Raw genomic sequence first — 25,322 nt, forward strand, 5'->3', positions numbered from 1 at the left:
GAAGAGGCGGCGACTGTCGGAGGACGTAAGAGAAAACGGAATTTTTGTAAAATCTTACCTGTAAAATTCCTTTCTCTGAGTCCTCCGACAGTCGCCGCCCCCGCCCCTCTTTTGGGGTTTGAATGTATACTCTACTGCTATTCCACTAAAACTGAGATATGGTTGCAGGAAGTAGGAGGGTATTGACTGAGGGGACCACCCCTTGAGGGTGGGATATGTTAAAGCTTTATTGTTAACATATTCTGTTGCCTAGCTACTCCTTCGGAGCAAAGTCTAATACCCCATATGTGACGAATATGAAGAGGCGGCGACTGTCGGAGGACTCAGAGAAAGGAATTTTACAGGTAAGATTTTACAAAAATTCCGTTTTTAGCCACCACATAGGACGGCGAACTGATTTTTTTTTCATAACTTTATTGTTCTTTTTGTCATTTTTTTCCCCTTTCTTTTAGGGGGGGGGGGGGGGGGGCGGCGCCCTGGCGCCCCCTATGCACGGGCCGCCACTGAGTGCTATACATATGCAATGTTACTGTAAAAATGACACTGGCAGTGAAGGAGTTAACTTTATTGGAGAGGGAGGGGTTAAGTGTGTCCCTAGGGGCGTGTTTCTAACTGTGATTGCTGTGGCTACTAGTGTAAGAACAGAGATCAACGGTCCTACATAGTAGAACCGTGTGATCTTCATTCTTACACAGGGGAGAATGACAGGTGGCTTTGTTTACATTAGCCGCCTGCCTTTCTTCCGGTGTAACGGACGATCGCGAGTGCCAAGCGGACATCGGGTCCTCCGGGCACACGCGCGGGGGGGTCCGTGACCTTGCGGGAGCGGGAGCGCGCCTCCGGCGGCGCGCGCTCGCTCCCTAGAGCCTCACAGGCTAGCGACATAGCCCTACGTCTGCTTTGCTTTGCCTGTGAGGAGCTGACCGCTGCAGTAAATAGTCGTGCGGTGGTCGGCAAGCGGTTAAAAGCAACTACAGTAGGTGAGTCCACTCAAAGCTGGCATTTAGCTTGATATGAATATAGTGGGTTAAATTTGTCCATGTGCCTTCAAACTCTGAATGTTGTCTATCTATCTATCTATCTATCTATCTATCTATCTATCTATCTATCTATCTATCTATCTATCTATCTATCTATCTATCTATCTATCTATCTATCTATCTATCTATCTATCTATCTATCTATCTATCTATCTATCTATCTATCTATCTATCGCCTAGTATTAGTCCCATTCAACGGTCTACTGGTTTATCCAAGCCTTGTTTTCTGTATCAAGAGTGTCTGGAACATACCCCAACATTTATTTTCACACAAGAAACAATATGGTCACCTCCAGTCTCCATGGAATGTGTCAAGATAGATATAGATTGTCCAAGAAAAGGATGGGAGGTGAGAATATTGTGGAACCACCCTGTTCTTGTTGCATATTTCCATCTATAGGTTTACATGGCTGAAGTTGTAAACTGTTGTCAAATTGCCAGGATAGAGAGGCTAAAATAGCATTATATGTGGAAGACAGATGGGGGTTGATTTACTTAGGCAGGCCATAGACGATTCGAATTACGTACGATTTATCGTTCGATAAACGAAAGCGGCACTCGTGCACATCATCGAGTGTACCATCGATGTGAGCCGAAAATCGTATGACAAAACACTATTTTTTGTGCCTTTTAACCACATCTCTACCGGACACACTCCCTACTGTTCTGTGTTTTGTTAGGCAAAATCATACAACTCCCCCACTAATGATACGAAATTCGGCCGATTTTCGCAAAAAAACCCAACATGTTGGATATGTGAATTTTTGCTGTCGTACGAAAATCGAACGTTTTACATACCACACTAACAATACGAAAATCGTTCGATAACACTGCCATTTACGATTTTCAAACGAAATTCGAATCGTCTATGGCCTGCCTAAAACTGTAAAGTGCAACATCTAGTGCAGCTGTGCATGGTAGACAATCAGCTTATAACTTCAGCTTGTTCAATTAAGCTTGGACAGAAAAACCTGGAAGCTGATTAATTTCTGTGCAGAGCTGGACAAGATTTTGCAAGCTCCAGTTTTAGTAAATCAACCTCAATCAGCCCCCACCTTTTTTCAAGGATAGTTGTTCCAGTCTGACGTAGTGTCAGGGTCAGAGACCAGTAGCTATTGCAGTAGAGAGGTTCCCACCGACCAGCAGTATAAATATATGTAGCAGATTTTCCAGGCCTGTGGCCTGATGTGGGTCTGCCATTGTTACCGGTTACCTCTCCAGCCCATGTGAGCTGTGGCCTTGGGTGTGAGAACTGAGACATCGACAACTCCGGCATCTTTGTTTGTGGTTTTTATTGTATTTTAAGGGGATGGGAGAAGGGAATGATTGGGATACTCCTTTAGGCTTCAACTATATACACTTGGGACTTTGTTCCTGCAAATTGCCCATTGGCGCTTCCTTGACGCCAGCCGGCGCCAGCCAACGCTCACTAACTCTGAGAACACTCTGTAACTCAATAGAAGTGCTGAATCCTCGACTTGAAGTCCAGAAGATCCAGGACTGTGAATTGTAGAACTACTGACACTGCTGTACTCCAAAGTCACTGAATACTTCCCTCCCGCCTTGCACTGGCTTGAGGTAGTATGTTGTAGGATTCTGTAAAGCTGTAACTTCCAACTGGCACACTTTGTACAATTCAGGGCCCAACTGCGGGTGCCCCCTTTAACCTTGAACTCTTCAGGGTCCACTGACTATGTACCCCCTCTGTCACTTCAGGGTCCTCAACCTAGGTACCCCCTTTCACCACTAGCTGGCACTGGATCCCCGAACCTCTTCCGGAGTGGTCCCCTCTAACTTTAGGCAGACCCCCAGGGGTAATCCTCAGTACTCACGACCTGTGTAGGCTTTCCTGGGACTGGACCCATCTGACTCTCCGCAGGTTCTCGGCACACCGGATCCCCTCAGCTCAGCTCAGCATTCTCTGGATCTGCAGGCAACACCCCGAGATTCTCTTCCTCAGACAGGAGGAGAGACAGCCGTTCTCTCCCTCCTGGGACTCTGCTCCCGCCAAAGACATTGTGTCATGCGCCACCCCCAAACTTATAACCACTCCCAGAATCCTTCACAGCATAATCTGCCTTCTGGGGTAGTTACAAGCCTGGATGTGTCCCCAGATTGGGTTTCCTCCACTGCCCTATGAGAAGCCTCTCACAGAAGCCAGTGGGGAGACTCCCCCTTCAGCAGACACACCTGGAAACCATGACACCCTGACGGAACAAATCACAGCCCTGCTGTTAGGCAGACAAAGCCCACTATACGTTTACCTAGCACCTACCTGTAGGGTGCTAAATATACAAGCAGGTCACCCTGGTGGATGAAGCGGGCTCACTTGAGGTGCCAGATCTAAACACAAACTGGTATTCACCAGAGCTCCTGATGGTGGAGATGGATTTTGCTGCATGTTAGTAGTTGTGGTCCTCAGGGTCGTCCCACCATGAGGTGAGCAAGTAGCCAGTGATGTAGAAAAAGTAACAAACGACCAGGCAATACATTACCAAAAAAAATAGGGGGTTTTTTTAACAGCTGCAGCTGGGAACAAATTCATTATTTGTAAGAAAGGCACGCAAGCCTTCTTATAACAATTTTTGACCATAGAATTACATGTGGTACAATATGATTGGTTTTCAAAACATAGGTCAATGTAACTACTATGAACAAAAAAATAATGGAGATCTGTTCAGACACGGATGTCTGGAATTGTCTGGAACTGTCTGAACTTTATTGTAGCAAACTTTCACCCAGTAAACTTGTGAGTGTCTTAAAGCCGTTGTAAACTGCTTTTTTTTTCTTACCAGCAAGGCAAAGGCATAATGTGCTAGTATGCATTTGCCACTTGAAAAAGTGCAGGATCTTCAGGAGGTTGTCGCGCTTGCTATCAGTAGCATTCGCTGCAGTTGCTCCTGGGCAACTTGAACTTCGCCTGCCGCATCATGCCGATGGGTAGGGTTTTTTTGGAGGATGTTTGCATCGGTGACGTCTGGGATCAGGGCACCGCATCATTATATTAGACTGACCAAGGAACATAGGGAGGATCTAAGGGTGTGGCAATTGTTTCTAGAGAACTACAATGAACGATCTTTATGGATGGAAGCGACAGTGTCGGATTGCGATTTGAAATTGTATATGGATGCGGTGGGTTCCTGTTTGTACGCTGCATTATTTCGGGGTCCTTGGAGTACTGGACAATGGCCGGATTCTTGGCGGGAGGGTTCTTTGCTGGGCAATCTAGTGCTCCTGGAATTGTTTCCCATAGTTTCAGCAGTGGAATTATGGCATCTGGAGTTCAGGAAAAAAGTGTCTGCTTTCATTGCGATGTTAATAATATTTTCGCTTCCTCTCCTCTGGGGGTTAATTTCCTGAGACATTTAGTTTTGCGGTGTCTGTATTGCTACGTCTGTGCAGTGCATGTGCCGGGTGTGAATAACGATGTGGCTGATGAATTGTCTCACTTTCAGTGGAAAAGATTCCGTCTGTTGGCACTGGAAGCGGAGCAACGTGGAATTCCCTGCCCGGATCACCTGTAGGTAATCGCCTTCGAACGGCCTTGATCGGAATTCTGTGTGTCCGTCCACATAGGTTGCTTATGAGAAGGTTTGGTGTGAATGGTATGTGCTGGTAAGTGAGGTGGGTGGTTGTTTCAATGATGAGGATCGGCTACGTACACTGCTGTACTTGAACAGTAGGAACGTGGAGGAGGGTGTCTCTATATCCAAGTTGAATCAGAAGATGGCTAGCTTAGCCTTTTTGTTTCAGCTATCGGGGTTCACAGACATCACCAAGGATTTCTTGGTTTGTAAGGCTCTGTGGGGCTTCAGACGGGGCATGGGCACCCTGAATTCATGTCACCCAGTCTCATTCGAGATGCTGGGGGCTCTATTGGGTTGCCTGGGGGATGTTTGTTCTTCAGCTTTTGAAGCTGTGCTCTTTAAGACGGCATTTGTGCTGGCTTTCTTTGGCACGCTGAGAGTGAGCAAATCGGTGTGTCAGTCCAAGAGTGGTTGCGGGGGGGGTTGGAGTTTGAGGATGTTGTTTTACGGGGTGACAGGGTTGTGTTACTCATCCGAAAGTCTAAAACTGACCAGGGGGGAAAAGGGGCTAGGATGGAGTGGGGTGGTGTCCCTGACTCCCCTGTGTGCCCTGTGTGGGCAGTACGGGAGTGGTTGCATGCTAGGCCGGCTGGACCTTTTCTGATGCACAAGGATGGTTCTGCATTATCTAAATTCCAATTTGGGTAGGTTTTTAGAAAGTGCCTGCTGGCTGCTGGTTTCCCGGCGCAGGACTACTCCTCTCATTCGTTCAGGACAGGGGCGGCAATGGGGGCGGCCTGCTGGGGTTTGGGGGACAGGGTAGTCCAGGGGATAGGTCACTGGAAATCACAAAATTTTAGGCTATATGTCAGAACATACCTGGTACATTAGTCTCACAGTCGGCCGTCATTAAGGGGTGAGGTACGTAATACACCTCATGTTATTGGGTATTTCTGGGTGTTCGTTTTTTTGTTCAGACTTTTTCGTTGGTGTGTTCTTCTCACTATCCTTTTGCTATGGTTCCCTCCTTTGCGTGTGGTTTGCCTAAGGGGGTTCCTCTTACTTGTTATGTTTACGTTCTTGTTTTTCAGATTCTGAATGTTTGGTGTGTATCCTGGGGCACTCACATGTTTTCTGGGGGGCAAAACGGGCCGCTGTTATGCTGGAGGGTCGGCAGTTGGGTTTTCCCAGGGGGAGGTCAGGGTGGGATGGATCAGGGTCATGGGAATGTTGTGGTCCAGGGTTTTGCCAGAGATACATCACTGTTCCAGGCTGGATAGACCCCCTGATGTTCTCCTTCTCCACATGGGAGGTAACGACCTGGGGCTCCGCACATTGCGTGAGCTTATTAGGGATATCAAGTTCAATTTTCTGCATTTGAGATCCCTTTTTCTTGACACTATTGTAGTTTGGTTGGACATAGTAGCCAGGACTTCCTGGCGTCTGGCTAGATCGGTGGATGGGGTCAACAAGTCTAGGATTAGGGTGAACAAGGAGGTGGCCACATTTTTTGTCAGGAATGGGGGGGGGGGGTTGGTGATCCACCATTTGGTGTTGGAGAAGGATTGTTGGCTGTTTTTGAGAGGGGACAGGGTCCACCTAAACGCTGTAGGAATTGACCTTTTGGTGCTTGAGGGTGTGGCCCTGGTGGTCTCTTGGTGGGTAGGTGGTATTTCTGGCATCAGTTGCAAGGGCACAGCATAGGACAAAGATTCTTCCTCCCTCCCGCCCTCAGTTTTTCCATGGTTATAGGGGTGTCTCTGTTTTTATAGGGTGGGGAGAGTATTGTTGTAGCAGCGGGCAGAGGTCGATGGGTTTTTTTTTTTCCAATATTTTATTTATTCATTCAAGAAAGAGAAAAACAAAAACAAAAAGAAACTGACATTTCACATCAAAGTAATTACATCAATACATAGTCATCAACAATCAGTCATGTCTCTCTCAGAAACAAAAACAGAAGATAGGCATATAAACGCTCAATAACAGTATATCTATATCAGCAGGATACTAAGATATTGTCCTTCATTATGCAATCTGACATACCAAATTTTCAAAAATAATAAAATAAGCTATATAATTCCTGCATTGATAATATTGTTCATTATGCCTTCCTTTTTCTCTCCTCTTTTTTTCTTTTTTTTTTTCTTCCCTCCTTTCCCCTCCTCCTCCCTCCTCCCTCCCTCCCCCCCCCATCCTCCCCTCCCCTCCCCTTTATAATAGAAAGAAAAAAAAAAAGGCAAGAAAAAAAAAAAAGGAGACACCCCGAACCCCATTTAATGGGGAAGGGGGTTATAGATATGCAAATTGTTAGTCTCCCATGCACCCGCCTGTAGATTTCAGACTTGAGCCTTCCCCTGACTAAGCATGTTTCGTCCTCTCTCTGAGAGGATGAAGGAGTTCCAAGAGCCCCAAGTCTTCTCATACATTCCTTTTTTATGTAGTCTTGTGAATTGTAAATCTTCCATTTTGTTAGTATCTTCAATTTTACATATACAGTCCCTAATAGTAGGTGGTGACTGAGATTTCCATCTCAGTGGAATGCATGATTTGGCTGCATTTAATATATGATATACAACTGACGTTTTATATCCTCTCATAGGGGTATCCGAAACATGCAATAGAAACAGAGCTGGGTCCATTGGAATCTCAAAGTCCGTAAATTCCTGTGCCAGTTCTCGGACAGCCTCCCATGGGTTTTTGAAGGCATGGGATGGTTATGTTCTTTAGAGAACGATGGGTTGGGCCCATCTTTGGTATGGGTGTACCTGTCCTGTTAAGTGTCAGAAGTGATATGTGATTGATTAGTTGGCTGTATCGGCTGGAGTATTGATGAACAATTGTCCCCGAGCCGGTGTAGTTGCGGCTGGGGGCCGTGGTGATGCTAGTGAAGGCCAGATACAGCCGGTTGATCATTCAAGGGTACCTTCAAAATCCTAAGACCTAGTGAAAGAGCATGTAGTTACATCAAGCTGTTAGGTTCTGTTATGTTTTCTGGGTAATAGAGAATGTAATGTTATGTAACAAAGACATTTTATCGTTAACTATGATTGTTTAATAAAAGGGCTGCTATGGCCATTTAAACCCAATTTAAAGATGTGTGGTCTACAGTTATTACATTGGGATAAATGGATGAAAAGCAAACGGATGTGTCATTGGGGAGTCACGGCAGCCGTAACATGGGCAATACCCCAGTCATGATTAAAACTGACAGATTAGTAATCACTAATGGACAGCAGGGCTCAGAGTAAAGCCAATAGGCACTGTACACGCATACGTCTCCTTACAAAAACGCTTGTCTCAAGACACGAAAAACCGCCAAGCCCTGCTTGCCACGGCGATCAGGAATGTCTCAACCTGATCTTAACTCAGTTAGTACACAGACAACACAGACAGTTATAATAGATACATATTCATATATTACAAAGATGGTACATACCTTTTAACTTTGTTAACAAATGGAGCTCCAAAACTTTTACCTTATTTACCTGTCAGGACTCACCTTTCCTGACATTTCAAAACTCATGAGTATTGTTTTACACCACAACTTTTATGGTCATATGATGGCACACCAGAACAGCCTCTCTCGCGCACCCACGAGGGGGCGACCCCGATCTTGGTAAAGAGCCAATGACATGGCTCTTTACCCATGTGATTGGCTGTGTCCAATCACAGCCGGCCACATGTGAATGAGGAAGTGCCGTTTATCGGCTCTCCTCTCCTCCCACTGTCAGAGTGTGAGGCGAGGAGAGCGGATCAGCAGCTCCTCCTCACAGGGGAGACAAGGACAGGTAATCAGGGCACTGATCATCAGTGCCCTGATTACAAAAAAGTGAAATACAGTGCCAATCAGTGCCCACCATCAGTGCCCACCATCAGTACCCACAATCAGTGCCCACAATCAGTGCCGATAGTGCTGCCAGTCAGTGCTCATCAGTGACTGCTCATCTAGACACTGACTGGCAGCACTATGGGCACTGATTGTGGGCACTGATGGTGCTGCCCGTCAGTGTCCTTTAGTGCCACCTGTCAGTGCTGCCCATCAGTGCCGCCCGTAAGGGCCCATCAGTGCCGCCCATCAGTGCCACCTCTCAATGCCCATCAGTGCCACCTCTCAGTGCCTATCAGTGCCGCCTTTCAGTGCTCATCAGTGCTGCCTATCAGTGCTCATCAGTGCCACCTATCAATGCCCATCAGTGCGGCATATTAGTACTACCTCATCAGTGCCCATAAGTGCCACCTTATCAGTGCCCAAAAGTGCCACTTCATCAGTGCTCATCGGTGCAGGCTATCAGTGCCCATCAGTGCCGCCTCATCAGCGCACATCAGTAAAGGAGAAAAATTATTTATTTTCAAAATTTACTCGCAGAAAATAAGAAAAACTTTTTTTTTTCAAAATTTTCTGTCTTTTCTCTTTTTTTTTTTTGTAAGAAATAAAAAACCCAGCAGTGATTAAATACCACCAAAAGAAAGCTCTATTTTTGTGAAAAAAAATGATAAAAATTTCATATGGGTACAGTGTAGCATGACCGCGCAATTGTCATTCACAAAGTGACAGCGCTGAAAGCTAAAAATTGGCTACAAAAGGCTAACTATTGCTTTAACCTCCTTGGCGGTATTCCCGAGCGTGACTTGGGGTTGATTTTTCATATCAGGATCGGTAACCCCGAGTCACGCTCGGGGTGGATTGCAGAAAGCGCAGCGGTGTTCTCTTACCTTATCCTGGCGATCCAGCGATGATCTCTCATTGCTGAGATCGCCAGCCGAGAGTCCCGCGCTCCTCCGTCCCTCCGTCGGTGTGATGACTTCCTAGTTCCGTTCCCTGCAGCAGCAATGCTGCATGGGAGCGGAACTAGGGAGGGAAATTCAAAAAAAAAAAAAAAAAAAAGTTGCACAAAACACATTTTATATTATATATATATATATATATATATATATGCATATACAGTAAAACCTTGGTTTGAGAGTAACTTGGTTTAAGAGCGCTTTGCAAGACAAGCAAATTTTTCAAATAAATTTTGACTTGATATACAAGCGATGTCTTGATATACAAGTAGCCTCAAGTCACAACTGGGTGTAAAAGAGAAGAGAGGCTAAGTGTAGCAATATGGTTAAATTTAATGAAGGTACAACATTTAGCAACTCACATGGTTGATGATTGGAACAGGCACATCTAAGTATGCAGGCATCCGGGGTAAAGCTGTCCAGATAGGACCATCCACCGTTATCTACGTCTTCCCTTCCATGCTGCCCCTCGCTTTCAGATCGCTTTACTGCAGGGTGGTCTTCCTGGTCAGGATTACAGACTGGCAGCCGGCGGGGCAGAGGACGGTCTATGTGGACAGCTTTACCCCGAATGCCTGCATACTTAGATGTGTCTGTTTTATTCATCAACCATGTGAGTTGCTAAATGTTGTACCTTCATTAAATGGAACCATATTGCTACACTTAAGAGGTGCCTCTCTTCTCTTAGATACTCTGTAGCTCCTGCTGGATTTTGCTTCTAATCCCCTTGTGGAAGCGGCTATTTGTAGATCGACATTTTATGGTTCCACAACCTATCGCAATGCTATAATCTTTTTATATGGACTATAAATTGAAGGATTTATGAATAAATGGTTGTGGAACGAATCATCTGAGTTTCCATGATTTCTTATGGGGAAATTCGCTTTGATATAAGAGTGCTTTGGATTACAAGCATGCTTCCGGAACGAATTATGCTCGCAATCCAAGGTTTTACTGTATATAAAATTATATTATTGATTCAATTATAATTGATGCGTTATATATTATATATATATATATATATATATATATATATATATATACACACATATATCTATATATAATATATAATGCATGAATTATAATCTAATCAATAATATAATTTTATTATATATATTATATATTAAATAATAAAATTATATTATTGATTCGATTATAATTCACGCGTTTGTGTTTCAAATTTATCACATCTGGGATGTCTACTAGACTCTTGTTTTGGTCAGGTTTAAGTCAGTAATTACTAAGAATTGTAGGCCTATAATACATAACGCCAAATTTCCATGAAAACAATTGTACCGCTTTTTGTATGTAATTCTTGACATAATCATACCGTCAGGGAGGTTAATATTGAATTATGAATTCATAATTAATTAATAATAATAAAAGCACGCCTTAATCCAATACCCATGGAATGTGTCAAGCCAGTGCAATGTGGTACATAAAAGCAAGTACTAAGTGATTTCTATTTCTTCCAAGGCTCCTGTATACTCTATATTTTCCATTTTTTTCAAACCCTCATAAGAATTCTCAGATAAACCCACAAATTAAAAATGAAGTAGAAGATAATACGATCATTCCTACTACTAATTCTGCAGTATGTAGTATCAATGTTGGAGAATGCTCTCTACAAATAACGTTTATGCTAATCTCTTTTATACTAATCTCACTGGGTTGTTCCTGCAGGTGGGAAAACATTTTGGATTCGAGTATCAGACCCTGGTGGATGGAGAGGTAATCCTCCATCTTTACAATAACCATGGAATTGAGCAAACTGCTGCCTTATTGGATGGAGTCTTTGCATTTATCCTGCTGGATACAGCCAATAGGAAGGTCTATCTGGGTCGGGACTCCTATGGTGTTAGACCGCTCTTTAAACTTCTCACCGATGATGGCTTTCTGGGAGTTTGCTCTGAAGCTAAAGGTAATCATAAAAGGATGTTGGGACCTGAATCCAGAAAGAAGTTTTTCTTTTTTAATGTTTTGTTTAATGCAGTTATAATTGTGAATTTATTTTTGGTTGTGACTCCATTGGGGAGATTTACTTCCACTTCCTGATCCTGTGGCCAAAAAAAAAATAGGAGCATGGTTGTCATGGGGGCAGGGGAACATGGGTACAGACTTATTCAAATATGTGTGCAATCTCTGATTGATCTAAATGGTGCTCGACATCATTTTTTTTTTCTTTTAGCAAAAAAAACTCTTAAGTATTCATATTTACAAAGGTTATATAAACTATGTACTGTTGTTTTCTCCAAAATGTGTAGATATAACACATTTTCTCCATCTTAGGTCTTATTAACTTGAAGCATTCTATGACCTCATGCCCAAAAGTAGACCCATTCCCTCCTGGTCACTGTGAAGTCTTTGATTTAAAACCCAGCGGGAAGGTTGCCTCGGTTGAATTGATTAAGTTCCGCAATTTCAAGGACGAACCTCAGCACGCGGCCTACGATTCCCTGGGGAAACTACCAGCAGGTATTGTCATGTGTGAATACATAGCTATGCCCTGTCCTGGATTTCTAGGGCTGATTCTGTTTTTTAACATTAGTTTCTAAAAATTTCCTTCTGGCCCAAAATTGCATGGTAACCCAATTTGTGTTATTACAAATGCTCCCTAGACTTTCCAAGGGAGGATATGTTTTTGGTCATTTTTATTAAATTTTTTAAATTTTCTATTTGCTTTTAAGGGAAGTAAGGGAAAATGTGTTAATCTGGACTAGTTCAAAAACAAACAAGATACTAATGCCCCGTACACACGTGCAGATTGTCGGCCGAAAAGATTCGGCCGCCGAACGATCGGCCGATTTTCGACTTGTTAGTATGATGCTTCCGACAGCCGACAGCGCACTTTCGGCCGAACAGAATCTGTCGTGCAAGCATTAAAATTTTTGTATGCCGACACCAGAACGGCCGATTGTTCGCCAGTCAGTACAGAATTTGGCCGACAGACAGCAGATTTGCAAGACTGGGCATGCTCAGAAAAGAAAAAAGACAAGGAAAGTTAACCATCACATGACATCACTTCTGCAGTCGGCTGTTGTTGGCCGACAAAATTTGTGTGCAGTCTTTTGCAGTTTTCAACAGACAAGACAGCCCTCAGACAAAAGATGGCCGATCGGTCGGCCGACGATCGGTACGTGTGTACGAGGCATTACATACACTTAGTTCCTCCTGCTTAATTTGGCTCATTGGGCAATACGTGCGCCCCATTCAATTCTATCAGCTGTGGGAGATTCATTTTTATCCCATTGGACCTCCATGGCTTCCAGGGCTAGTTTTGTTGGTAGACCCCTACAGGTTGTTGACAATCCTCCTTGTTTCCGCTTTCTTCTTGGTGGTGGTGTCTGGTGCATTTCAATTTTGGGTATGTGATCAGGTGGGTGCCGGGATATGTCCAGCCAGTCCTAGCCTCCAAATGGTGACAATATCTTCCAGCTTCTGTATACTTCTGCATTTCATAATTTTCTTCTTTAAAACATGATCTCTGTATGAAATGCTCAGAATTTTCTGTAGGCAATCATTGATTAAATTAGTTCAGTTTTGAGCAATTTTATTTAGTGATCTTCCAAGTGGTGTCTAGGGCAGTGGGAACAGAGATTGTAGCATATAGAAGCATCTTCTGCAATCAATTTTGCTTCACCAGTTCCTATGTAAAGAAATTGAAAAATTATAATTAGTTGCTCCTGGAAGCTACAGCTGGCTACATTGATATACCTGAAACAATTTCTTAGTGTTGACAGCAATTCCACTTTATAGACTGGGAGTTTGGCTGCCAAACCAACAGCGGGTCCCAACAGCTACAGCAGGGTTTCTCGACCAGGGTTCCTCCGAATGTTGCTAAGGGTTCCTTGAGCAATGAGCAATTTCTGCCTGTCAGATACATTCCACTGACACCATTAACCGCTTTACGTCCACCCTATAGCAGTTTTACTGGTACAGGGTGGCGCCTGTGCGCTGGATCATGTATATAAGTGATCCAACACTTCCGGGTAGGGGGCAACTAAATAACACAATAATCAAAATATTTTTGAGTGCTTAGACCAATTTAGATGAGATAAACTCCCACATTTACCCATAGACCGGCCGATTTTAACATATCGGGTCTCCTATAAATATGGCTGATTAATTAAAATGGAGAGCTAATTTTAGCCAATCTAGCCTATTGACATATAGCTATATATACCCGATTTTCCTTGTTTTGTATTTCGTTTTTTCTTTTTCCCAACAATCCCCCCTCCCTCTTTTTGGTCGTCTTTTTTGTAAAACTTTCTTCCAAATAGAGGTTTTGTGGTTTTAACACCAGATGAGAAAATTTTGTCTATGAAAAAGGAGATGCACACTGACATTTGCAACATTCTTCAAAACAGCAACAGGTTGTTACAATGTGTCTACATTGATTGTTATTTATCGCTGTTTACACAACCAAAGAAGAATATAAACTATGTCACTATGCATCGTATTATATTTTATACATGTTATACTCTTTATTGTGAATCATGTATATCCATCGATATATGGAAACAATAATTTTTTATATATGATTCACATACTTGTGATTTTTTCTTATACAAGGTTTATTAGTGTTTCACTATTTGTAAATGTTTTATAGAAAATGCATCCTATAGATATCGAAGCGGCAATTTATATACAATTTTTCATCAAAGATATATCACTGTATTGTTCTATCTATGATTGTTGGGTAGAAATCACTGATTGGAGCTCTCTATATTTTTCATATACTTTTTTTATATATTTTATAATTATATTGCTCCGTTTTTTAATACACTACATATGTTTCTTCTTGGCCGGTTAAACGGCTTCTTTAAACATCAAGAATTTTCTTGTGATACGTCACATTATCATCATTATTATTATTTATAACAATATATTATTATCACTTCATACTTTTTTAATTTACTTTTATTTTATGGCTATTCACAAGGTCTTCAATACATATTCTTTTTATTCATACCTCATATACACATACATTCTCTTTTTATTATATATATGATAAACGTACACATACACTGAATATGTTTTTATTATTGATGTTTTTCTATTTTTCTTTACTTGAGCACTTACCACTATGGATATTCATTTTGATTGACATTTATATATGTAAAATGTTTTTTGCACAAGTGTTTTGAAGTTTGGATTTGTTGGGATCACTCTGTCTGTGCAATCTAGCTATAGATTCCCAACAGCTGACCAAGGGGAGGAACAACTAGTTTGATGACTCCAATTGTTGCCAGCTGTATGTATGGGGTGTATATATGGCCGATGCACATCCAGAGTGAACTTGGTGATGAATAAGCGACACATCCAGTCGTGAAACGCGTCCACCGATTGTCCTGCACTCACAGTGTGTATCTGTATTTGCCGATTGATGTGGAATAAAGACACTCCTGTTTGAAACTCATCGGAAGTGCGGTCATTCCTTTTGTTGTATGAAGCTATCCTGGATTACGGATCCGACCGGCACCTGATTCCAGCCTCACCTAGAGCGGTCTTCCCTGTTTGGATTCTGCTTATTCCTCCGTGATTTCAGACCAGCTCGGTGAGTGTCGTTTATGATATACTTATTTGGAGTTTATATTCCTATACATCATTGTTCACTGAACAAAGGCATTTTGATATATTACTACACCTGTGAGTTGCATACATGGACATGGAAGAACCATCCACGAGTAGGACTTTAAGAGACTTGAATACAAATCCCCTCAGAAGCAATGCACATGCTACCTTAAAGCAAACAAAGGAGGACATTTCAGTCTCTATAAAACCACTCTTCTATAAATTAGAAAAACTTATGGTGAAAGAAATCAAAGCCTATTGGGAAAAAACCACCATCAATGAGTACCTGGATTTGGAGCGTATCCCTAGAGGTCTACGAATAAAAAAGTTTCCTACGTTCGATCTCTTCAATGAAGAATTAAAAAAGCAGTGGACTGATACACTTTCCACCTGTTCTTTTGAACTTATGAAACTTATAGTAGACTCGAAAACATTGGAACTAAAGAGGTTACAGGATGAAATCTCCAAACTACAAGAAGAAATTACCCCGTTAAAAAGTAACCCTTTGTTTACGGATTTGGATCTCAAATTAAATGACAAAATAAATAAATTGGAAACCAACACGATCAGCGGTAAAAAAGAAAAGCTATTAAGAGACAAAGTTGACTATGAAACAAACAATGTGTATATTTGGAAAAAGACGAACACCTGGAGTCGCCATTATCAAAAGAAAAAAGTCAGCTTTTCAGACCCGGAGGCCACAGGCACTGATACATCAGTAGCCTATACATCGTCCGATACGTCTATTGACTATACACAGACGCCCAGATCAAATCCGGGTTCCTTTAATGAGTCAAAAAACGAGCCAAAAAGGGGCAGAAATGCAACAAAAAAGAAAAAAGCACCAAGAAAGCCAAAACAAGGAGAGGAGGGAAGAAAAACCAGCGATCTGTCAAATGGTCAATACAATTTGAGGACACACCACAAATAATGCTCAATAATGTAGTAAATTTATCTCAGCGGAGTCTCACTCTAGATGAAACATCTTTATTATCTAAAGGACTTAATTTTTGTCCCCATACTCATTTTGACCCCTTTGATACGACATTACACATTAACAAATTCGTACGAAATTTAACGTTAAAGAGACATTTTTTTGTGGACCCTGAGGATAATATGATTGAAGGAACCGATCTGGACTCCAATCCTCCCGACAATAGCCAAATACATTCTCCAACTTTATCGTTTCGTGAACAATGTGCTGTGTCGGAACTAGAGGAACTAATCCATGAATCACATTTAATATATCCAGACAGGGATGAGGGAACACAACGGGTAAATTTGAACATACCATCATCTTTTTACCCCATACAATCCCGATCGGCTGAAATGGATAAGTTCCAAAAACTAGTCGAAAAGGACATTTTTAAGCTGGCTTCTAACCTATCTACACATGTAAATATCAACGCAGATAATCTGTCCATAAATGAAAGGAAATCTTTGAAATTATTACAGGAAGATGATTCCATCATCATCAAAAATGCGGATAAGGGGGGAGCCGTAGTGGTTCTTGACAAAATACACTATAAAGCTGAAGCTTTGAGACAACTGATGGACACAAATACATACCAACCATTAAAAAGTGACCCGACCAACAAGTTTAGAAATGTCCTAAAGCAACTTGTTAAAAAAGGAGCAGCCATAGGTGCTTTTTCCATCAGGGAATCTGAAAACATGATTCCAGAGTTCCCAATAACACCAATTTTTCACCACCTGCCAAAGATACACAAGGGATTGGATCCAGTACATGGACGCCCAATTGTATCAGGCATTGGCTCCCTTAACGAACGACTAGGAGAATGGATGGATGGACAACTCCAACATATAGTGCAAGTTCTTCCAAGCTATTTGAAAGACTCAAACCATCTGCTAAAAAAAAATTATGGACTCTTTTGTATGGTCCGAGGAGTACAGCTGGATCACGTGTGACGTGTCCAGTCTGTACTCCTCCATTCCACACGCTTTGGCTTTGGAAGCGGTTGGCTATAGCTTGGAAACATACACGGAGATGTCATCTACTTTACAGGCTTTTTTGACAGAAATTCTTGATTATTTATTGACACATAACTATTTTGTTTTTGATGACATGTTCTACCTCCAAAGATGCGGGGCAGCGATGGGAGCCAAGTTCTCACCCTCCCTAGCCAATCTCTACATGGGTTGGTGGGAGAGGTCCCGCATCTTTGGAGGTGGAAACCCATATAGGGATAGCATTTTTTTGTACCGTCGCTATATTGACGATCTACTATTCATTAGTCATAAATCCATTGATTTTGAATCATTTATGATGTTTTTGAACAACAATGATTTGAACCTCTCCTTTACGGGAGTTTCCAGTCTAGATAAAATTGTATTTCTGGACATTACTTTGAGTCATGCAGGAGATAGAGTCGTTTCCTCCCTATATAGAAAGCCCCAGGCAGGTAACAGCCTATTGCATGCAAAGTCGGGACATCCTCTCCACACAATAAAAGGAATCCCTGTGGGGCAATTTTTGAGGCTTAAAAGGATTTGCAGCGACAATGACACCTTTAAAGAGGAATCACATTCCCTATACCAGCGCTTTCTCCAGAGAGGCTATCCTAGGTGGATGTTGGACAGAGCCTATCGATTGGCCCTTGAGAGAAATCGCATTGATCTTTTGCAACTCGCTGCACCTAACCCTACTGCTCCCATAAACCAGGAATTTGACCCTAATGTTGTACAAACGACAAAGAGTCCCTCTAGTGACAAAAATATTAGAAAAAAAAGGAAACATAAAAAAGACAAATCTACATCTTCAGTCACATTGGCATTACCATACAGCCTAGAATTTAACCACATAAAATCTATAATTAATAAACATCTACCCATTTTATATCTAGACCATGCATGTAATGATATTCTGGGAAAGGGTTTCAATATTGTGGCGAAAAGGGCGGCTACTTTGGGAAATGTATTGTCCCCTAGCATGTATCAAACCAAAAGGGCCCCCCCATCGCTAACATGGTTGCACTGTAGAGGAAACTACAGATGTGGGGCACAGGATTGTGTCACCTGTCCCCATATTCTAAAAAGTCCCCACTTTCAATCCACCATTAGTGGCAGGATCTATAAAATAGACAAGTTTTTCAACTGCAATTCAGATTACATTATATATCTAATCACCTGCAAAAAGTGTTCGGCCCAATATGTGGGCAGAACAACGAGGAGACTTAAAGATAGATTTAGAGAACATCTAAGTGACATTCGTTGCTTCAAATCAACCAATGTCGCTCGTCACTTTAATGGCCTACATGAAGGAGATATTTCCCTGGTCATGGTTCAAGTCATTGAAAAAATCTCAAAACCCAAAAGAGGAGGAGATATTTTTCAGATACTTTGCAAACGCGAAGTTTTCTGGATATTTAAACTCCATACAAGATTACCTGAAGGTATGAATTTTGAGTGGGACGTGACACATTTTTATACTTAATATCTATCAGTCATACTGGTATTCATACTAGTATAATATTGATCCAGAAAAACGATCATAAATATTTCCCTACTTTGATAAAGCTCATAGAACATCCAGTAAAAATATGTAAAAGTAAAAATATATAAAGGAATATTTTCCCTGTAATAAACATTTGAGACCATTTTTCATAAAATGAAACTTTGATAAAACTCATAAAACATCCAGTAAAAATATATAAGGAAATGTTTTCCCTGTAATTAACATTTGAGACCATTTTTCATTTTTTCATTTTAGTCTGAATGTATACATATATGAGCTTAAAAGGCACCAAAAAGTTTTTTCTCAAGATCTGTGAGAATTACAGATAGAGCTCCGGACTCCATATGATGTGCACATGTAAGCAATGGAATATCAGATATACTCTATCTAGAGTGCTGGAGCCATCTGTATAGACATAGATCTGTATTGACATAAATCTTTAGTATTATAATACATAATTATTATACTACATTGGAGGTTCGTTCCCAAATCTTCCTTTCCCTGCCTCTGGGATTTGTGGATGAGGTCAGCATTCAGAGCGACAAAATAGATTATAATAGTAATACAAACTAAATAACACAATAATCAAAATATTTTTGAGTGCTTAGACCAATTTAGATGAGATAAACTCCCACATTTACCCATAGACCGGCCGATTTTAACATATCGGGTCTCCTATAAATATGGCTGATTAATTAAAATGGAGAGCTAATTTTAGCCAATCTAGCCTATTGACATATAGCTATATATACCCGATTTTCCTTGTTTTGTATTTCGTTTTTTCTTTTTCCCAACAATCCCCCCTCCCTCTTTTTGGTCGTCTTTTTTGTAAAACTTTCTTCCAAATAGAGGTTTTGTGGTTTTAACACCAGATGAGAAAATTTTGTCTATGAAAAAGGAGATGCACACTGACATTTGCAACATTCTTCAAAACAGCAACAGGTTGTTACAATGTGTCTACATTGATTGTTATTTATCGCTGTTTACACAACCAAAGAAGAATATAAACTATGTCACTATGCATCGTATTATATTTTATACATGTTATACTCTTTATTGTGAATCATGTATATCCATCGATATATGGAAACAATAATTTTTTATATATGATTCACATACTTGTGATTTTTTCTTATACAAGGTTTATTAGTGTTTCACTATTTGTAAATGTTTTATAGAAAATGCATCCTATAGATATCGAAGCGGCAATTTATATACAATTTTTCATCAAAGATATATCACTGTATTGTTCTATCTATGATTGTTGGGTAGAAATCACTGATTGGAGCTCTCTATATTTTTCATATACTTTTTTTATATATTTTATAATTATATTGCTCCGTTTTTTAATACACTACATATGTTTCTTCTTGGCCGGTTAAACGGCTTCTTTAAACATCAAGAATTTTCTTGTGATACGTCACATTATCATCATTATTATTATTTATAACAATATATTATTATCACTTCATACTTTTTTAATTTACTTTTATTTTATGGCTATTCACAAGGTCTTCAATACATATTCTTTTTATTCATACCTCATATACACATACATTCTCTTTTTATTATATATATGATAAACGTACACATACACTGAATATGTTTTTATTATTGATGTTTTTCTATTTTTCTTTACTTGAGCACTTACCACTATGGATATTCATTTTGATTGACATTTATATATGTAAAATGTTTTTTGCACAAGTGTTTTGAAGTTTGGATTTGTTGGGATCACTCTGTCTGTGCAATCTAGCTATAGATTCCCAACAGCTGACCAAGGGGAGGAACAACTAGTTTGATGACTCCAATTGTTGCCAGCTGTATGTATGGGGTGTATATATGGCCGATGCACATCCAGAGTGAACTTGGTGATGAATAAGCGACACATCCAGTCGTGAAACGCGTCCACCGATTGTCCTGCACTCACAGTGTGTATCTGTATTTGCCGATTGATGTGGAATAAAGACACTCCTGTTTGAAACTCATCGGAAGTGCGGTCATTCCTTTTGTTGTATGACGCATGTGCGCTGCCAGCAGCTTTTTTCCTCTGTGATTACACACAGCAGAAGCTGATCGGCAGGTGCACGGTACTCAATGTCCTCTGGCACCCGCTTATCGACAGGCAGAGACACAGAACTGAGATCTAATAGGAGGGAAGGATTTTGTGCCCCTGCAAAGCAGGAAATGAATTCCATTTCTTCCCCTAGTAAAAGCGCTTCCCTCAGTATACTTACTCAGTACTTGTACACAGTACAACACTGGCTAGGCACACAGTTAAACCTTCGATTCCCCCTGATGTTACCCCTTCCCAGCCAGTGTCATTACTACAGTGACAGTGCATATTTTTTTAGCACTAGTTACTGTATTAGTGTCATCGGTCCCCAAAAGTTGCTGATCACCACCATTACTTGTAAAAAAAAAAAAGAAAATATCCCAGAAGTTTGTGCAAACCTATCAATATATGCTTATTGGGATTTTATTTTAACAAAAATATGTAGCAGAATACATACTGTATTGGCCTAAATTTATGAAGAAATTTGATTTTTTAAATTATTTTATGGGATAGGTTTTATAGAAGAAAGTAAAAATATTGTTTTTTTTTTTTTTTTTTTTTTAAATTGTCAGTCTTTTTTTGTTTATAACGCAAAAAATAAAAAAATACAGATGTGATCAAATGCAACCAAAAGAAAGCTGTATTTGTGTTGAAAAAAGGAGATACATTTTATTTGGGTACATTGTTGCATGACCACGCAATTGTTAGTTAAAGTAACGTTGTGCCAAATTTTATTTATACAAAATCTAAAAACATATATGATATCATAGATACAAATAACATCAGCATAAATTATATACAGTGCCTTGCGAAAGTATTCGGCCCCCTTGAACTTTGCGATCTTTTGCCACATTTCAGGCTTCAAACATAAAGATATAAAACTGTAATTTTTTGTGAAGAATCAACAACAAGTGGGACACAATCATGAAGTGGAATGAAATTTATTGGACATTTTAAACTTGGTTAACAAATAAAAAACTGAAAAATTGGGCGTGCAAAATTTTTCAGCCCCTTTACTTTCAGTGCAGCAAACTCTCTCCAGAAGTTCAGTGAGGATCTCTGAATGATCCAATGTTGACCTAAATGACTAATGATGATAAATAGAATCCACCTGTGTGTAATCAAGTCTCCGTATAAATGCACCTGCACTGTGATAGTCTCAGAGGTCCGTTTAAAGCACAGAGAGCATCATGAAGAACAAGGAACACACCAGGCAGGTCCGAGATACTGTTGTGGAGAAGTTTAAAGCCGGATTTGGATACAAAAAGATTTCCCAAGCTTTAAACATCCCAAGGAGCACTGTGCAAGCGATAATATTGAAATGGAAGGAGTATCAGACCCCTGCAAATCTACGAAGACCTGGCCGTCCCTCTAAACTTTCAGCTCATACAAGGAGAAGACTGATCAGAGATGCAGCCAAGAGGCCCATGATCACTCTGGATGAACTGCAGAGATCTACAGCTGAGGTGGGAGACTCTGTCCATAGGACAACAATCAGTCGTATACTGCACAAATCTGGCCTTTATGGAAGAGTGGCAAGAAGAAAGCCATTTCTTAAAGATATCCATAAAAAGTGTTGTTGGGAGACACCAAACATGTGGAAGAAGGTGCTCTGGTCAGATGAAACCAAAATCGAACTTTTTGGCAACAATGCAAAACGTTATGTTTGGCGTAAAAGCAACACAGCTCATCACCCTGAACACACCATCCCCGCTGTCAAACATGGTGGTGGCAGCATCATGGTTTGGGCCTGCTTTTCTTCAGCAGGGACAGGGAAGATGGTTAAAATTGATGGGAAGGTGGATGGAGCCAAATACAGGACCATTCTGGAAGAAAACCTGATGGAGTCTGCAAAAGACCTGAGACTGGGACGGAGATTTGTCTTCCAACAAGACAATGATCCAAAACATAAAGCAAAATCTACAATGGAATGGTTCACAAATAAACATATCCAGGTGTTAGAATGGCCAAGTCAAAGTCCAGACCTGAATCCAATCGAGGATCTGTGGAAAGAACTGAAAACTGCTGTTCACAAACGCTCTCCATCCAACCTCACTGAGCTCGAGCTGTTTTGCAAGGAGGAATGGGCAAAAATTTCAGTCTCTCAATGTGCAAAACTGATAGAGACATACCCCAAGCGACTTACAGCTGTAATCGCAGCAAAAGGTGGCGCTACAAAGTATTAACTTAAGGGGGCTGAATAATTTTGCACGCCCAATTTTCCAGTTTTTTATTTGTTGAAAAAGTTTGAAATATCCAATGAATTTCGTTCCACTTCATGATTGTGTCCCACTTGTTGATTCTTCACAAAAAATTACAGTTTTATATCTTTATGTTTGAAGCCTGAAATGTGGCAAAAGGTCGCAAAGTTCAAGGGGGCTGAATACTTTCGCAAGGCACTGTACCACCATTCTGTGCAAACAATGCATAACAAAGAATCTATGGATCATGGATCAACACGTTTTGCCCAAAGTGCACAGTCTATTTGCCCCCAGGTGGATCAAGCCTGTCTTTTAGTTACACAAAGCCACGGGTTTTCATTGTACACCAATACAATGACATCATCGGTTAATAAGGAGGACGTCGGGTGCCTGCTGAGTATCCTTGTTTGCCCCTCTCTGTTAGCACTGGGGCCCCATTAGCTGAGAGAGACAAACTAAGGGATAAGAGAAACATTAGAATACTAGTCAGTACCACTGTGTAAATGTATATGTTTTGGAAGAAAAAAATCACCTCTAATGTTTATTGTCCGATATGTGGATGATGCTGCAATATGTATTAGTATTAATTTCGTTTTTTACATTTTAGAATGGGGTGACTCAAAATTGGCCATCATTTTAAAGGGTACCTTGAGTGACAAAAGGTTGAGAAATACTGTTCTAAACAATAATGTTTTTGCTGCCACCTACACTGTTCCTGTTCTGGAGAGTAAATTGATACATTTGGGTTGATTTGCTAAACTGAAGAGTTGAAAATCTGGTGCAGCATAGAAACCAATCAGCTTCCAGGTTTTTTTGTTGTTGTCAAAGCTTAAGCCTAGTACACACGGGGTGTCGGGGGACATCAGCCGGTTCAATAGGCCGGCTGGCTTCTGTTGATGGGACATGACTAAAAAAGGTCTGCCAATCGGCTTCTGATCAGAGCTACTGGGGGACCTGTTGTCTCTGGAAGTAATAGTTGTCCCCAGTAATGGTTGAGAGCACTGACCAGAGTGTACGGGGGGGCTTGTCAAAACACAATAGCACAGCCTTAGAGATCGCTGTACTAACATCGCTTGGTTAGTACAGCAGCTCCTCCGGAGTTGTCAATTTTTTTTCGTTTGACCCTGCTGGGTTAAAACAAAAAAAAGTATGTACGAGGGTTTAATTGAACAAGCTGAAGTTAGAAGCTGATTGGCTACCATGCACAGCTACACCAGATTTTACACCCACCAAGTAAATTAACCCCCATAGGGTCACTGATGAATCATGCATCCACCCCCTGCCACTGTCTATGGCCAGCTTCACAATGGGATTGATTAACCACTCTGCAACCGCTCACAGTAATACTACTGCGGCAGAGTGGCTCGTTCCCGTCCAGCCACGTAGTATTAACGTGACTGGACTCCTCCCCTTCTGGGCGGCGCTTGCGCGCCGCCGGAGGCTCGCTCCCGCTGTTTTCATTCACAGCGGGAGTCGGGCCAGGGGAGGAGCAGCGGCGATCGCCGCTGCTCTTACCCGATCGTCGGGGATCGAGTCTGGAGATCCGCCCGCTGTGTGTAAACACAGCGGGCGGATCTCCATAGTGACAGGGAGTGACAGATCGGACTGTTCAGCATAGCTGGACATCCGATCTGTCCATGAATCACATAGTCACCTCCCCCCCTACACGTCAGTAAGCACCAGGCATACATTAACCCCTCCCTCTCCAATAAAATTAACCCCTTCCCTGCCAGTGTCATTTTTACAGTAACAGTGCATATATATAGCACTGATTACTGCAGTAATGTCACTGGTACCCCCAAAAGTGTAAAAAATGTCAGTCAGGGGTCCGATCTGTCCGCCGCAATGTCGCAGTCCCGCAAAAAAAATCGCAGATCGCCGCCATTACGCGTTAAAAAAAAAACACCAAAAATGACAGAAATCTTTCCCTTTGTTAGTAAACGCAATAACTTTTGCGCAAACCAATCAAAATACGCTTATTGCGATTTTTTTTACCAAACATATGTAGCATAAAACAAATTGGCCAAAATTTTTTAAAAAAATTGGTTTTTACATCTTTTTTGGGGGGAATTTCATATAAAAAAATGTTAAAAATATTGTTATTTTTTCAAAATAAACGCTCTTTTTTTGTTTATAGCGCAAAAAGTAAAAATCGCACAGGTGATCAAATACCACCAAAAGAAAGCTCTGTTTGTGGGAAAAAAAGGACGTAAATTTCGTTTGGGTACGGCGTCGCACGACCGCGCAATTGTCAGTTGAAGTCGCACAGCGCCGAATCGCAAAAAGTGGCCTGGACGGAAGACAGCAAAATCCTCCGGTTGTAAAGTGGTTAACTAAAGGCAAATAGACTGTGCACTTTGCAACTGCAGTTGCTCCAGAGCTTAGTAAACAAGTAGAAGCTTTAAAAAAAAAAGAGTAGAGGCAAAAGGACTTTTAGGGTACTGTAGTCCTTTTGCCTCTACTCGCTTTCTCTTTTTGACCAAAATCATGAGGACGTTGGTACTCCTTTACTTGGGATCACCTGTTTGACACCTCATCATTTACCAAGTAGAAGCTCTGCTGACTTCCATCATCCAATCATGGGCAAGCAAAATGCAGTTTTTTTCATTTTCCTTGCACGTGATTGGGTACTTTTTGCAAAGTGAAGCTTCACCCCGTTTACTAAAC

General features: G+C 41.2%; 1 protein-coding gene across 2 annotated transcripts in view; it reads left to right on the forward strand.

Annotated features, from left to right (window-relative positions):
- ASNS (asparagine synthetase (glutamine-hydrolyzing)) overlaps nt 1-25,322 on the forward strand; it is a 107,856-nt gene that overhangs the window by 31,597 nt on the left and 50,937 nt on the right. For both annotated transcript variants that reach the window (XM_082258035.1, XM_082258036.1), the window contains exons 3-4: nt 11,033-11,270; nt 11,639-11,824. In XM_082258035.1, coding sequence (XP_082114161.1) covers nt 11,033-11,270; nt 11,639-11,824 — 424 coding nt within the window. The remainder of the gene's footprint in view (nt 1-11,032; nt 11,271-11,638; nt 11,825-25,322) is intronic.

Source organism: Pelophylax lessonae (genome assembly GCF_965119305.1).
Source record: "Pelophylax lessonae genome assembly, chromosome: 5".
Lineage (NCBI taxonomy): Eukaryota > Metazoa > Chordata > Amphibia > Anura > Ranidae > Pelophylax > Pelophylax lessonae.